Genomic DNA, 14,375 nt, shown 5'->3' on the forward strand with positions numbered 1-14,375 from the left:
ATACTGTGTATATTATGAGGCTAAACAAACATCTGCCTTCCATCCGAATGCTGAGAGTGGGTATGTGTGTCAGCCCTCACGTGGCTGCATCTCTAGTATGTCTCACACAGGACCTGGCACAGAAACAGTCAGTGTGTCTTTATGGATAGATGGTGGACAGATGCATGCATGCGAAGGGAGGGAGGAGGGAAATACAATGGGTGGGCGGGTCAGTGGGGGCAGCGGGCTGGAGGGATGATGGATGGGTAGACACAAGCATGGTGGATGGATGAACAGACATGGCTGGATAGACAGGAACTTCAGATGTGTGCGCAGGGGCTCTGACAGCCCAAACATGCCTGAAGACTGTGTGTTTTCCCAGGCCCCCTTGGTACCCGGCTGCTGTTTAGGGACTGCAGTTTCTGTGGTGGGTGCCTCTGTGTCTGGCACGCTGTGAGTACAGCAGTCCCCAGTGACCGCATGTTCTACCAGGTTGTGCCCTGTGTTGGTTTGTGGCAGCCTAAGCCTAAGCCCCACAGGGAAAGCCAGCATTTGGATCTTTGTACTCTGTGCTGTTGACTTTGGGCCAAGACCATCTCCTCAACTTTTCTGAGAGCAGGTAGAAGCTGTGTGCAAGATGATTAGAAGGTAAACTCTCCATGCTCCATGCCTTGACCTCCATCAGGACCCAGGGTGTTTTCTTTGATGGACCAAGACTTAAATAAATAAATAAATAAATAAATAAATAAATGTTTAATTGACTGTAAATGGAGAAAACGATTAAAACATTCAAAAATCTCATAGGCAATGAGATGTATATAGTGCACTATAGGCTATCACTGGCACCATGGGGCTTGGAGGGAACATGGGGGAGAAGTCTCCTGGTATAAATGTTTAATTGACTCTAAATGGAGAAAACGATTAAAGCATTCAAAAATCTCATAGGCAATGAGATGTATATAGTGCACTATAAGCTATCACTGGCACCATGGGGCTTGGAGGGAACATGGGGGAGAAGTCTCCTGCTAGGCCCTGCGGTTGTGTCTCTAAGTCCTTCCACCCCAGCCTCTGCACTCAAAATACAGCAGACTATTGCTCTATAAGAGGAGCCACTGGGTACAAGGCACCCTTTGCAGGTGTGTCTATAAACAGAAATAGCAGAAGTCCTTCACCTAGGAAGGAAGAAAGCTGCTGTAGCCTTGATCCGCACAGCTGCCCTGTGGTCCCCCATTGGGTCTCCCTGGTGTCTGCAGCCTCTAGAGGTCACTGTCTTTATGTCTTCCTGTGCCCCTTGGCTCTGTCCTAGAAGCTGCTATTCCTGAGCCGTGTAGACCAGGTGTCATGGACTCCCCACCACATTCCCTTCAACTGAACCTTATCTCTGGCCCTAAGGCAGCTTCCAGCCTTGCAGTGCAGTGTGGATGAGGCAAGACCATACAGACAGGTCCTCTGCTGCCTCTGACCCAACTGTTCCAGGATGCAGGGGATGAGCTTCCTCTGTTCCTGCACAAAGACTGTCAAGACTATCCTGCCTCTGGTACCTGGGCCTAGTGTGCTAAGGAGGGCTGCATGCCATGAGTGTGCTGTCACTGCTTAGGAGGAGAGATGTGTGCACCCAACTCCTGTGGTGTTTCCCATAGGGTCCGCAGAAGCTGGCTCCTTGCCCCAGGCTGGCGTGGGCAGTGGAGAAACGCCCCAGGAACACCTCTTCCATTTTTGTGGCATGTGAATCATATCCTTACAAATGCACTGAAGTGTATCCACCTCCAGGATGTGTGATCAGAAATAGCAGATTCCTTTGAGCTCTTCTGGTAGGGTGAAGTGAACTATGGTGGCAGGACCTTGGGAGCCCAGATGGCAGCCGTGCACCCCGGTGAGGGTACAGCATGCTGGGCATCTGGTCCCTCTGGGCTGGGCTGTGGCTCTGTCCTGGAGCACTTCCAGCAGAGACCTGGAGTCTCAGCCCTTATCCAAGCCCCCATCTGAACATTGCCTGGAGCCTCACCTCACAGGAGGCCAGCCTAGGGTTGCACCTGGGAGAGTGCCAGGGGCCTTTTAGGTCTGGGCCTCTCCTGCTGGCTGCTGAGAGTTCAGGTCCAGTGATTAGCTTTACCTCTGGCAAGTACTATCAGCGCATCCCTGCTGATGTGTTCACATTGCACTAAGGCTGAAATGCATGGGAAATTGAATCAGGTGCAGGGGCTTTTGCATAAGATTTATTTTTAAATTTTAAGAAACCCATTGGGTCTCTTGCTTTTAAAAACACAAAATGAGCCTAGCCTGATTGTCTCTAAGTGTAGACTTGAGACCTGGTTCACAGGACACAGAGGGAGACAGCACACAGAGCCTTGGGTAGGTTGGGTAGATGCATTCATGGCCAGATCTACCACCTACTGCTGTGGCCCAGTCGCACCTGTCCATTGACCGGTCTGGTGCTGCCGCAGGGCAGATCCAGGGGTTATAGCAATGTGTTTCCTGTTTCACAGAGCCCAAGGTAGATTTTTTTTAACAGAAAAAGTTTGCTGACCTTACATAGAAGTTAGGGAAATAAACTATGGATTCAGACTGTGGGAGTTTTGACGCTCTTGTGGCCCTTGAGCAAATGGCTTGACCACTTTGTGACTTAATTTCCCCACTGCAAATATAGATACTAATATCTGTAGTGAACTAATATTAATGATATTTACAATAATAACTATTACAACATCACCAATAGGCAGCTGCCTCATGAAGTTGCTATGAAGATCAGAAGAATTACCTTTGGAACATGCTGAGAATGATTTCTGACAAGAGGCAAGGGTGTTTAATTTTTAAAGTTAAGAACAAGTGTTTCTAAGACTACAGCAAAGTCCAACCAATGTCATTGTCAGACAACTCCTCATTTGAAGATTCACTGTTGGGGCATCTGAAAGCCAATCTGTGGGCATCTGGGTTCCCTGTTTGACAAGGCCCCAGAGTACTGTGCCCTGGATGTGCAGGCACTGACGGAGGGAGGGATGTGGCTGGGGCTCCACTGCTCTCTGGAGCTCTTCAGGGTTGATAGTGCTTGGTGTTACCAGTTCTTCCTTAGTACAACCTGCTCAATCTTCTCCACTGGTGATAAGAACCATGGGTGGGTAACAGGAGCACAGAGCAGGGCAGCACAGCTGGCAGTGCACAGAGGGAGCCTGCTGGACCAACCTGAGGAGTGTGAGGGGCACTGTTTATAGAGAGGAGGAGCAGCCCAGGTTCTCAGTTTACTTTGTGGACCCACATCCTGGGAAAATAACAGGGAGTTTCTCTTAGCCCAGGCCCCAACTCAGGGTACTGGTGTGCAAGTCCAGGTCCTTGTCAACCTGAATAATCATGGCATGTCCTGAGAATAAAGATTGAACTTTACTTGTGATAGGAACACAGGTGCCATAGTAAACTGTGGGCACAGGCAATTCTAGGGCATGGTGAGGAGAATTGTGTAGTCCCTGCTGGAGTCCCTGCTGGAGGCTGAGAAGCAAGTGGCATCACCCTGAGGCTGGACACGCAGTGGCTGGGCAGGCCTGTGCAGACAGGTTTCTGTGCAGCACGTCTGTGTGGTCTGTGTCTGGACATGGTTCAAGAAGTCTTCCTGGAGTAGCTCCTGTCCCCAGCATGAGTACCCCAGACCCCACTTCATGACCTCTGGCTTTGTGAGTTCATTCTTTGTTTAGGACCCCACAAAGATGACTCTGTTTTGATTTTGATGACTCTCAGACAGTCTCTGATGGATATTTTGAGACTGCACTCAGTGTGCTCTGTGTAACAGCAAGGAGTCACATATACGTGGCCACAGAAGGTTGAAGTTTGGATTGGCACCAACAGAGAAGAGCCAATAATGGCTTTAAAAAGATGAAAGTAACTTTCTTATGAAAGTACAGCAGACATGAACATAGTTAAATAATATATTATCATACACCAAGGCAGCACCAAAGATGAAAGGGAATCCTCTGGGAAAGGCTCTTGTATGAGATGGACCCTTTAGCAGTGAGAGAGAAAATACCACACCACATTTAGTTCCACAATTTCTCAAGTACTATGTTCAGAGAAAAGTGACGTAGTGCCAGTAGGGCTGTGTGGCTGGAAGGGAGCTTTCCCAGCCTTGGCTAGAAATAAGACATACACACTAATAGTACACTCAAGGCTCTCTGTAAAGAATATTTCTTTCCCAAGCCAGAGTAGCCAGCCCTTCCTTGTAAGAAATGGCATGCAGCTGAATTCATCTAATGAATACATCCATTTCCTTAGCTCTCATTATTTTAACCCTTTTCTTGGCACTCTGTTGCCCATAGAAGGTGTGGGCAGGGACAGCGGTGAGTTCTCAGGGTCCTACAGAGACCAGCTTCTCCCCTTCATCACAGCCTCCACCACATGAGTATGATCCCCTAGAGTCATCTGCTGTGTGTGTGTGTGTGTGTGTGTGTGTGTGTGTGTGTGTGTGTGTGTGTTGAGTGAGTGCCATCTCTTCTCCACGGGGTAGGACGTTAAGCCAGAGGAAGATCTGTGTACCACATCTACGTAATGAGCTGTGAAATTGACATTCTGGGTTTTAATTATTATTATGCCCTGTGGGAGTAGCTGGTGTGCATTGTGCTGTAGGCATCTCAGTCTCTTTCCACCTTTGCCTTTTATTTCTTTCCTTGGTGGTGGCTTCACAGCAGTATTGGGCATGCCCCACTGTGTTCCAGGGGTGTCTGTCTGTGGGCAGAAAGGCTGTGGCTCAGAGCACCTGGTTGGCTCCTGGGCTGGGATGAGGGCATGAACCCCAGGACCTGGGCAGCATAGTGAGTCTGCAGGAATCTCTCCCCATAGAGCTCATAGCCCCTGAGCCTCACAGGCACTGAGGTTGTAAGGTGTACATGTCCTAGGTCCCTATCTCTGAGCAGGTCCTGACAGCCTTGTGGGGACCCAACTCCTCTACCCTGTGTGAGCTGTCTCCTCCCTGACCTTATATTTTGCTCTCAGACAGGGACCCTGGGTCTTAGGTTCCTGCTCTTCTGGGCTATGTGCTCTGTCCAGTGCTGGGCAGATGGGGTGAGCAGTGGATGTCATCCTGTCACCCTCAGCTTCCTCTGTCCCCTGCTTCCCTTTTCCTCTCCCTCCTCCTTTTCTCCTTCCTCCCCCTCCTCATCCTCCTCCCATCCTTGGGATCCAGCTTGTGCATGGTGGGAAGGAGCTACATCTGTGAAGCCTGTAGGCCCCAGGACCACATCCTCCCTCGGAGTAGATACTTCTTGTGGTGGCTGGAAAGGACAGGTGCCATCAGTGGCTGTGGCTGCTATGTTGAGGAGCCTGAGGGTAGTGGGGAAGTGCTGGGAACATATACTCACACAGCAGGCTGCACTTAGTTTGGTTTGAAGTGTGGCAGGGGTAGGGGAATAGGACCGAAGGCCACAGGGTCCCCAACAGCCTGGACATGGAGTCCGTGGGGTGCACTTGCTTGGCAGCTGGTGGAGTCTTTGGTCAGGACCAGGGCCGCAGAGCAGGCTCGCAGAGCTTGTAGGTGCCCTACAGAGCTACCCAGAGCAGCAACTGCAGAGGAAGGTGGAACTGGAGTGTCTGAGAGTTGGAACACTGGGCAAGTGAAGCTTGTGTGTGATCGTGGTGAGTGACCTTGGGCCAGGGCTCGGTTAAGGGGCCCCAGAATGCCTGCCTACCAGGATGAGAAGACAGTGACACAGTTTCCCTGTTCCCTGCATGACTCTCCTAGCCACACCATGCAAGTGGGGGCCACAGCATACACTGTGGTATAAGTGGTGTTTGCAGGCGGCCTCTGTCAGCTATCTAGAGGATGCTGGGAAGGGTGCAGTGGGGTCAGGCATCCACATCATGCTGGGCAACATGAGATCTGTGGGGTGGCAGAGCCCAGCCTTGCCTGCTTACCGCGGTGATCATCAGCAGTGAGAACAACCAGCTGGCCATGAGGCTGAGGCCCTGGGACGCTGCCTGGGTGCCCATAGTCACAGGAGCAGGGGTAGGCTCGTGCAACCCTTGTGCCCTGGTAGAGTAGCTTTTCAAACTTGACGCGGTTCTTTCCTTCTGTCCCTTAAAACCTTCTCTTTGGATGGAAACTCAAGCTTCTCCTTGTAGCCATGGTGAAAATATGGCCGTCATGAAAATAAATGTTATATTTAACTTTTAATATAATGGTAAGCTAAGTTGAAAGAGAACAAGAAAGTCACCCTGGCTGGGTGTGGTGATGTATACCTATAATCCCAGCTACTCAGGAAGCTGAAGCAGGAATGTCATGAGTTCAAGGGCAGTCTGAGCAACCTAGTGAGACCCAGTCTCAAAAAGAAAAAGGAAAAAAATCCAAAACAAAACAGGATGGAAAGAAGGGAGGGAGGGAAGCAGGGAGGGAGGAAAGGATATCCTGACGTTTTGCAGACTCACACTGACAGGCCCAGTGATCCATGGTGCTAAGTGTCCTTGTGTTGGAGTGGGTGCCGCTTGACTGATCTCTGCTCTGCAGACATTAATGCAGTGTGACAGCTGAGGACATCTTTAGACATCGTCATACTCACTGCCTGTGAATCTCTGGGCCCTGGCTGGCCAGCCTTGTATATCCTGGCGGCCCACAGCAGTGGTAGCAGTGGCATGCTTCTGGCCCACAGTGGTAGCTTCCCAGTGGCTCACAGTGATGGTGTCCCAGTGACTTGACATGGTTGATCTGGAGCACTTGTGTCCTCCTTTGTCTCCCTTTGCTTCTCTCTCTCTCTCTGAAAGCTGAGCTGTGGCCATCTATGCTCCTTGCACTGCTGTCCAGAGTGAGTGTCCTGGACCCACGCTGGTTTTCTTCTCCATGCCCTCTGGCCTGTCCTGCCATGGCTGGCAGTGACCGCCTCTCCTGCTGTCTGGTCCACCTGCTGTGCCTGAGTTGCTGTGGCCGGGTTGCTGCTACATGGCAGCTTCTGTTTTGCTGCTGATGGTTTGAGCACTGAAGGGGTCATGGGACAGGCAACCTGGTACAAAAGCTTGACTTCAGGAGGTGGGTGTCACAGCATAGCACTCCTCTGCACGGACAGGGCTACTGGCTAAGCCCACCACTGGGCTGGTGTTGCCAGCTGTAAGAAGATGGAGCCCACACAGCCCAGTGTCTGCAGCACGGGGCCCAGCGGGAGGAGCTCAGGGGTTGCTGCAATACTAGGTCAAGCCTTGTTCAGGAAGGAAGGCAGATGGAGGTGGATGTCTCAGGGCTGACTGAGTTTGAGACCAAAGTGGGTAGCTCCATTTGGGACAGAGTGGGTGGGCTGCTCACCCTTGATGGAATGGCAGGAGGAGTCTCTGATCAAGAGGACAGGACTAAGCCTTTGCTATCAAAAGCATGTGTCATGGCCTGTGGGGGTCTGTGATGGGGACCTTGGTCCCTATCCTGGGCCTGGTGAGTATGTGGCCACTTGAGCCTGCAGAGGAGGGGGGTGGTGCAGCATGATCTATGAGGTGGGGTGTGAGCCTAGAACCCCCATGTCCTGAGTTAAGGAGTTAGGAGGCAAAGCAGAATTCTGTCGGGATAGTGCCTTAGAATCTGGTGGCTTTATCCAAAACATCCCTGGGAAACTGAAGCCAGTGTGAATCAATTCAGCACATTGCAGTGGGTGGTTAAGAACTCACACCTGTAGCTCCCTGGGTATGGGCAGGTCGCTTGTGGACTTGGCCTCTCAAGGTGAGGGAGGGCAGCTCTCACTGTAGTGAGGACCTTGGGCTGGGAGTTCTGGGCTCCTGGACAACAGGCTCCCTGCTCCCCAGGACACAGAGGGCCCCTGGAAACCTGGGCCACCCAGCAAGTGCCTTGCCATTCCAGTGACCCTGTGTTGTCTTCTGCTTCCAGAGCCTGTCCCAACTCCCGTATGGCAAGGCCCTCTATAGCTATGAGGGGAAGGAACCAGGGGACCTCAAGTTCAACAAGGGGGATGTCATCATCCTGCGGCGCCGGGTGGATGAGCACTGGTTCCACGGTGAGCTGCACGGCACACGCGGCTTCCTCCCAGCCAGCTATGTCCAGTGCCTACGGCCCCTGCCGCAGGCCCCGCCCCAGGGCACAGCGCTGTATGACTTTGAGATGAAGGACCGTGACCAGGACCAAGACTGCCTGACTTTCACCAAGGTAGGGTCTGCCGGCCTTTGTGTCCACCACAGCTGTGCCCAGAGCGATGATCCAGCCTCCCTACCCCTGGGGGGTGGGACACTAATATCTGCTGTCCACTGGGCTTGCTGGAAGATGCTGGAGAGACGGGCTGATACATGGCCCCGCTACAGTGGTCTCGGAGCTCAAGGTCTTAGGTGCCAGATGGGCTGGCCACTGGGCCCATTACCCATTCTGGTTCTCAGCACTGTTGCAAGTACCAGGTGAGACCTTCCAGGGCTGTGGGCTCATGGGACCCTGTTCAGACCCAGGTCAGCCACAGGAACTAATGGCTCCAGGGCCATGAGTCACAGCTGAGCTGTAGGGCCAGAGGCTGCCCAACCCTGTGGAGCTGTCCAGGAGAGTCAGAGTCATACAACCAGCCTGGCTTTGGGCCCCTGGATCTCCTTGGTTCATTATCAGTGCGTTTACAGCCCTCAAGGTCCAGGGGATGGAGCTGGAGGCTGGTTTGCCACATGGGTCCTCCTCCTCCACTTTCTCCTCCTTCTCCTCGTCTCCATCTTCCTTGCTGCCTTTGGTCCTTCTGCCCCCTGTGCCCCACAGTTGTGAGTCATAAGCTAGGATTCTGCCTTACCTCAGCTGTGAGACTGGGTCCTACTGCTGCTGTCCCTGCCCCAGCAGTGAGGCTCCAAGGACTTCATAAGTACCGTGCATACCGCATTTGAGTGAAACCGTCAGGTCCCACACTGGCTGCTATTTATGTCTTGTTCTATTGTTCAGCCTGACAGTGAATAATGTGTTTCATTCAGGGATCCAACTCATCTTTCCTTCTTTTAATCAAGGTGTTCAAATGCTAATTCCCATTGTCACCTGGCTGGTGCTGCTTCTCCGAAGCCAGTGAGGTCACCCTCCTCCCTCAGTCTGGTGCCAGGGCAGCTGCTTCCAAGCCTAGTTTGCTTCCGTTCCTCAAGAGGCCCAGGAGCCTTGGTGCCCGGTGCTGTCCCATGTGACTTCATGGAGTACTCAGCTGGGTCCTTGAGAAGGGAACAGATCCCAGAATGGCTTCAGGGCTGGCCAGCTCCAGCAATGGCTGACCTAGGCCTACGCTGACCCAGGGCCAGCAGAGATCTCACTGGAAATAGGACAGAACCAGGAGCTTCCAGGCAATACACACCTGTAACAGGAAGCCAAAGCAGAGGCCTCTGGTAGGAATGTTGGTCAGCTCTCACAGTGACCAAAGTCAACCTCAAGAAGCAGAGGTTTCGCTCTCATCCCCTCAGGTGCCACCTGGATTCAGAGGATTCAGTCCATGGTTGGCCCCCAGGTAAGAACATGGTGAAAGGGTGTGATAGAAGAAAGCTGGTTGCCTCAGGGCAGAAGGAAGCAGAAGGAGACGAAGACAGAGAGAAGGGGCCCAGATACAGTCCCCAAGGTCACCCCTCAGGGCCCAGTCTCTTCAACTGAGCCCCACCTCCTGTGTCCTTCACTTCCAGATAAGGCCATCATGTTAGCAACTCTATCAGTGGATTAATCAACCAAGAAGTCAGAGCCTCATGACCTAGTCACTTCCCATAAGTGACCTTCAGCAGAGTGAGTCATCTCACCACAGCTTGCTCCACTTGAGGGGCTCTGTGGGGTTTCCCAGCCCCAGGTACAGGCCAGAAGACACAGGGATTTCTACACACATGTGGGGGCATGGCTTTATGTCAGCTATAGTGCTCTCCAAGCCTGGCATCTAGAGACACAGGTGATGGATAGTTGACATGAGTGCATGGGCTCTGAGCTGTGCAGATTACCCTGAGAAAGACATGGGGTAGTGAGGATGCAGAGCAATTGTATGATAGAGCTAAACATTCAAGTTGGATGATAGAGCCAAATACTTGAGATCTCAAGAGCAGCATCTGATCAACCCTGGGGCAGGCAGAGCTCTGTGGCCCATTCCTGGGGCATGTTTGGGGCACAGCTGGCTCAGCCTCAGAGTGTCTGCAAGATAGGCTTGGTGGGGTCCTGGAGGGTGACCTGGAGTGCAAATCTGGACCCAGGTGCCAGCTGGCCCTAAGAAATTAGGCTTCCCTGTCACCTGGGTCACACTGTCCCCAAGGGACTTCCCAGGAGGTGTTCTTTCACAGTATCTTTTTCCAAGACTATCTCTCCTTGAGTCCTGTGGGCTTCTGTGGAGAAAGGAGCCCCTGAGTGTGATGTGACACTCTGGCCCCCAGGGCCCACATCACCTTTCCCCCTGCAATGGCCCTTGCACCCTGTAGATTGAGGCATGGGGGCGGATACCATTGCTGACATCTCTGTCTGGCTTTCTCATGTCTGCTCACCAGGCATGGATAACACAGTTTCATTTTCCTGTTGCTGGAGGACTCTCCAAGGGGTTCCTCCACTCCTGCCTAATGGAGGCCCAGATTGTGAGCAGTGCCTGGACCTGCGTTGCACAGGGATGCATCCTGATGCCCCCCACACACCTCCCATCCGGAGACCTGAGGGTGTCAGTGAGCTTGCCTCCAGGAGCTCATCTGGTGTTGGGCACACAGTACCAATGTTCCCTTTATGCTGGGATGGAACATGTAAGAAGCATGAAACAGGCAGAGCACAGCAGAGTTTTACCTTTAGCTTTTGAACAGTTAAAATTGCATTAACTGTTTAAAATTGCATTAAAGTCATTCTAAAACCAGTCTTTGTTTCATTTAAGAAGAGAATGAATAATTTTCTTTTGTAAAGCAGCTAAGAAACGCATATTTTATAACTTCTCTGTAGTCCCACTCCAAAAAGCTGGGCACGTGCACATATGAAGCTGAGTGACAGAAAAGGCAGTTTCTCCTCTGCCAGCAGGACTGGGCACTCTTGGGCCCAACTGATGCCCTCCATCTGTGGGATGCCCTGTGTCAGTCCCAGTGTGCCCTGCATCCACAGGGGCTGGGCTTGTGCCAGTGACAGCCTGCAGGGTGGCTGTATGCTCTTAGGAGACAAGGCCTCTGTAGGTCCAGGTGACTCAGCTTCAGGTCAGGACCTGGGACACATGGCCATGGAGTCCAGGTCAGGGCTGGGCGTTGGAGAAGGTTACTTCAGCCCTGTAGTGGTGGCTTCCTCCCAATCTCTCATTTCTGCTCCAGCATGACTCAGTGAGTTTCTCAAGCCATGCCACGTTTTTGGAGGATGTAGTGACTGTCTCACCAGGGAGCTGTGCTTGCCATACACGGTATGGGCCACTAGTGTGAACTCCACAGTGCCAAGGGACCTCCAAAGCCACAGGTCTTCTCTTGGCACGTTTGCCCCCAACTTCAGTGGGGATCTGAGACACCCATGTTCAGAGGACACACCCACTGCTCTGTCTTCAACTTGATCTTGAACCCCCTTGGCTACCCCAGTTCCTCAGGACCAAAGAGAAGTTTTCTGTGCTTAAGTGCTCACTTGCAAACACTGCCTGCATATTTCTGCTGGCCTGCACAGACTTATGTGCTGGTTCTGTCCCTGAAAGACTTCCATATGACTTTGAATGTTTGGCCATCATATCTCAGAGGTGCAGTAGCCCTCTCCTGAATGACAAGTCATTGTGAATCCCAAGGATGCTCCTCTGCCCCCCAACTGATATCAAACGCAGACTGAATTGGGCTTAGTCGCTTAGACTCCAGTCACTGTCTTCTGCGGTGACTTTGGATCCCTTAGTCTCCTGGGCTCATTTTTACTGTGAAGTGGAGCTGGCACTGGAATTGCAGGAGCAAATGCATTTGAAGAATGGAGCTCAGCAGAGCAGTCTTGTGAGTGTCTGCTGCCTGCCCACCCTTTCCTCTGGTTTACTCAGTGCTATCACGTAGGTTATCTGCATGCTCCTGGGAATGTCATACCCTTCCTGAGACATGCAGACTGGGAGCCTACTCTCTGCACTCCTTTCTGAGGAGTCCTGCTTTGCCATTGTGCTCAGCCTATCCCTCAATCCTGGCCCCTGCCCCTTGGATGGCAGAGCCAGCCCCTGGGGTGCTCCTGTGCTGCTGATCATCTTTGATTGCTCTTGAGCAGTAGTTAGGATCCTTTGGGGCTGGAAAGACTCAGAACTTCTTCTTTCTGCTCTTTCTTTGTCCAGGATTCAGAGCAGGATGAGCTCAAGCAGAGCCTGGGATCCTGGCACCCCATTCCTTCCTGAGCCCCACTGGGCTCCTTTAACCAGGACAAGTTACCTGCAACCCTTGGGGACCAGCCCTCCTTCCTGAGCTCCCACCCCAGGGTATAAGGGTTCCTCCCGCTTGGCAGCCCTGTGGCTCCTCTGTGTGTCCCCCTCAATGTGTCCTGTGCTTCAAAAAGGAAGTGCTTTAGTAAGCATTGGACTCAGGGTATGGAGAGCAGGACAGGGAGCAGGGTGTGCCAGGGCCCTGTCCTTACCTTTCTGTGACCTCACCTGGGGTCAGAGATGTGGGACAGCTGACAGCTTTTGTTTGCAGGCAGAAGATGAGTTACACTTGTAGTGTCCAGGCTGCATGGCTGTTGCAGCAGGCTGGTTGCAGCAGGCTGGCTAAGGCCAGGCCACATGGTACCTTCCCTAGGCCAGGCTGTGAGCTGAGGATTCCCAGGGCTGCTGACAACTGTCTCTGGTCTCTGCTTCATTCTTGCTCCTTAGAACCTTGGAATGCAGGAAGTGGGGACAGGGAGCAATGTGGCCTCCTGCAGAATGGGGCTATGGCCACTTATGCACAGTGGGACTGTCTTGGGGGCTCTGTAAGTGATTCTGACACAGGACTTGATTAGGAGTGTGAAATACGTCATGTGGATCCTGCCTTACCCAGAGCTGCTGCAGGGCCACCAGGGTTCAGCCACCTGTGGCCCAGGCTAGGCCCTCAAATGATTGGTATGAGCTGTGATATTTACTGAGCTTTATGGTGAGTGGTATTAATGGCCGAGAGTCTATATTCTGACCTTCAGCTCTGTTCTGAACAGTGGCCTGATGGCTGCAGTGCTCCTTCCCCAGGTGGAAATGAATATACAGACTGGTAAATGGATTAGTAGAAGTGTGGTTAATGAAGGACCTTATAGATAGAGGGTGGACCGTGTCCCCTTAATCCTTGCAGACGAATTATCCACTAAGCCTTGGGAGGAAAGTGCTTCAATTTTCATTAACCACTTTATGCTCAGAGCCCAAATCACAACTTCTCAGGACCCCACAAAGCCACCTGGATGCTAAGGAGAGACACAGTAACATGGAGATTGATGGCTCTTGGTACATTTCCAAAACTCAAGATATGAGGAATAGGAAAGGTAGATGTGGGTCTACCGGCACCGGTGAGCCAGAGTCCTTAACACCAGGCCTGTGGTGAAATTGAGGTTTGCATGCGAAAGGGAAACGAACTCCACTCACAAAGTCCTCACATGCTGTTGTGTTAGCCTGGACATGTGCCCACCTCCCCTGACATTGGCAACAGCTTTGGTGTCAGTTAGTTTCGTTCCTTGTCAACCTAGGAAAGCACTGACAATGAGTCACACTGGCCAATGCCGACTGCCATCTGTGCTTGTAAAGGATGTTTCACTGGCACGCGGCTATGTGCATTCATCACGGACTGAGCTGCTTCAGTGTCAGCATTGAATACTTTCCCTACAAACCCTGGATGTCCCTTGCTGGCCCTTCCCAGGAAGCGGTGCCAAGTAGTGACAAAGAACAGGCTCCATGAGGCTGCAGACACAGGGCTGGTCACTGCACACATCCAGTGCACCTGATGGGACCACTGGGAGCCACATCGGGGTCAGGGGTGTGCACCAGTGATAACAGGCTGGACACCTTGGGGTTCTCCAAGAGCAGAGATGGGGAGCATGTACCTGATCCATGTCATCTTGTATGCAGCCCCTGCTTGATGTTTTAAGGATGGGCATTTCTCCGTGTCCTGGAGTCCACAGAGCAGTACCTCCTCCTTGTCCTGTGTTGGCCCCAGGCTTTGAAACATGATGACAAATCAGAGACACTGGCCTAACCTTTGAAAGTTGGCCACCATTTTCCTGGTCCTATACTGGGGCTGGAGTGTCCTATGATTCCAGGACAAACTAGGCTCTGTGCTAGCAGCCCCGATGTATGGGAATGAGCTTTTCTTCCTCTGGGCTGTCCCCATGGTGTGGTATAAGTTAGAGAAGCACTATGGTCCACAGGCAGAGGTGGTCACTGTTTTTGCATGAGGAGTGGCTGACTCCCTGTCCCACAGGGTTCTCCCGGCTTGGCCACCACAGCAGAATGGCACCAGTAAGGGCCAGGGATTTAGCTCAGTGGTTCCGCTGCCTGCCTCGAAAGCACAAGGACCTGAATTTGATCCCGGTACCAAAA

General features: G+C 52.2%; 1 protein-coding gene across 1 annotated transcript in view; it reads left to right on the forward strand.

Moving 5' to 3' along the window:
* Positions 1-14,375, forward strand: part of Sh3rf3 (SH3 domain containing ring finger 3) — a gene marked incomplete at its 5' end in the record, with an annotated part of 178,915 nt that overhangs the window by 99,251 nt on the left and 65,289 nt on the right. The window contains one exon of the mRNA XM_033761492.1: positions 7,817-8,092. Within this exon, the coding sequence (XP_033617383.1) occupies positions 7,817-8,092 (276 nt within the window). The remainder of the gene's footprint in view (positions 1-7,816; positions 8,093-14,375) is intronic.

Source organism: Fukomys damarensis, unplaced genomic scaffold (genome assembly GCF_012274545.1).
Source record: "Fukomys damarensis isolate Sample0158 unplaced genomic scaffold, DMR_v1.0_HiC HiC_scaffold_9, whole genome shotgun sequence".
Taxonomy (NCBI): Eukaryota; Metazoa; Chordata; class Mammalia; order Rodentia; family Bathyergidae; genus Fukomys; species Fukomys damarensis.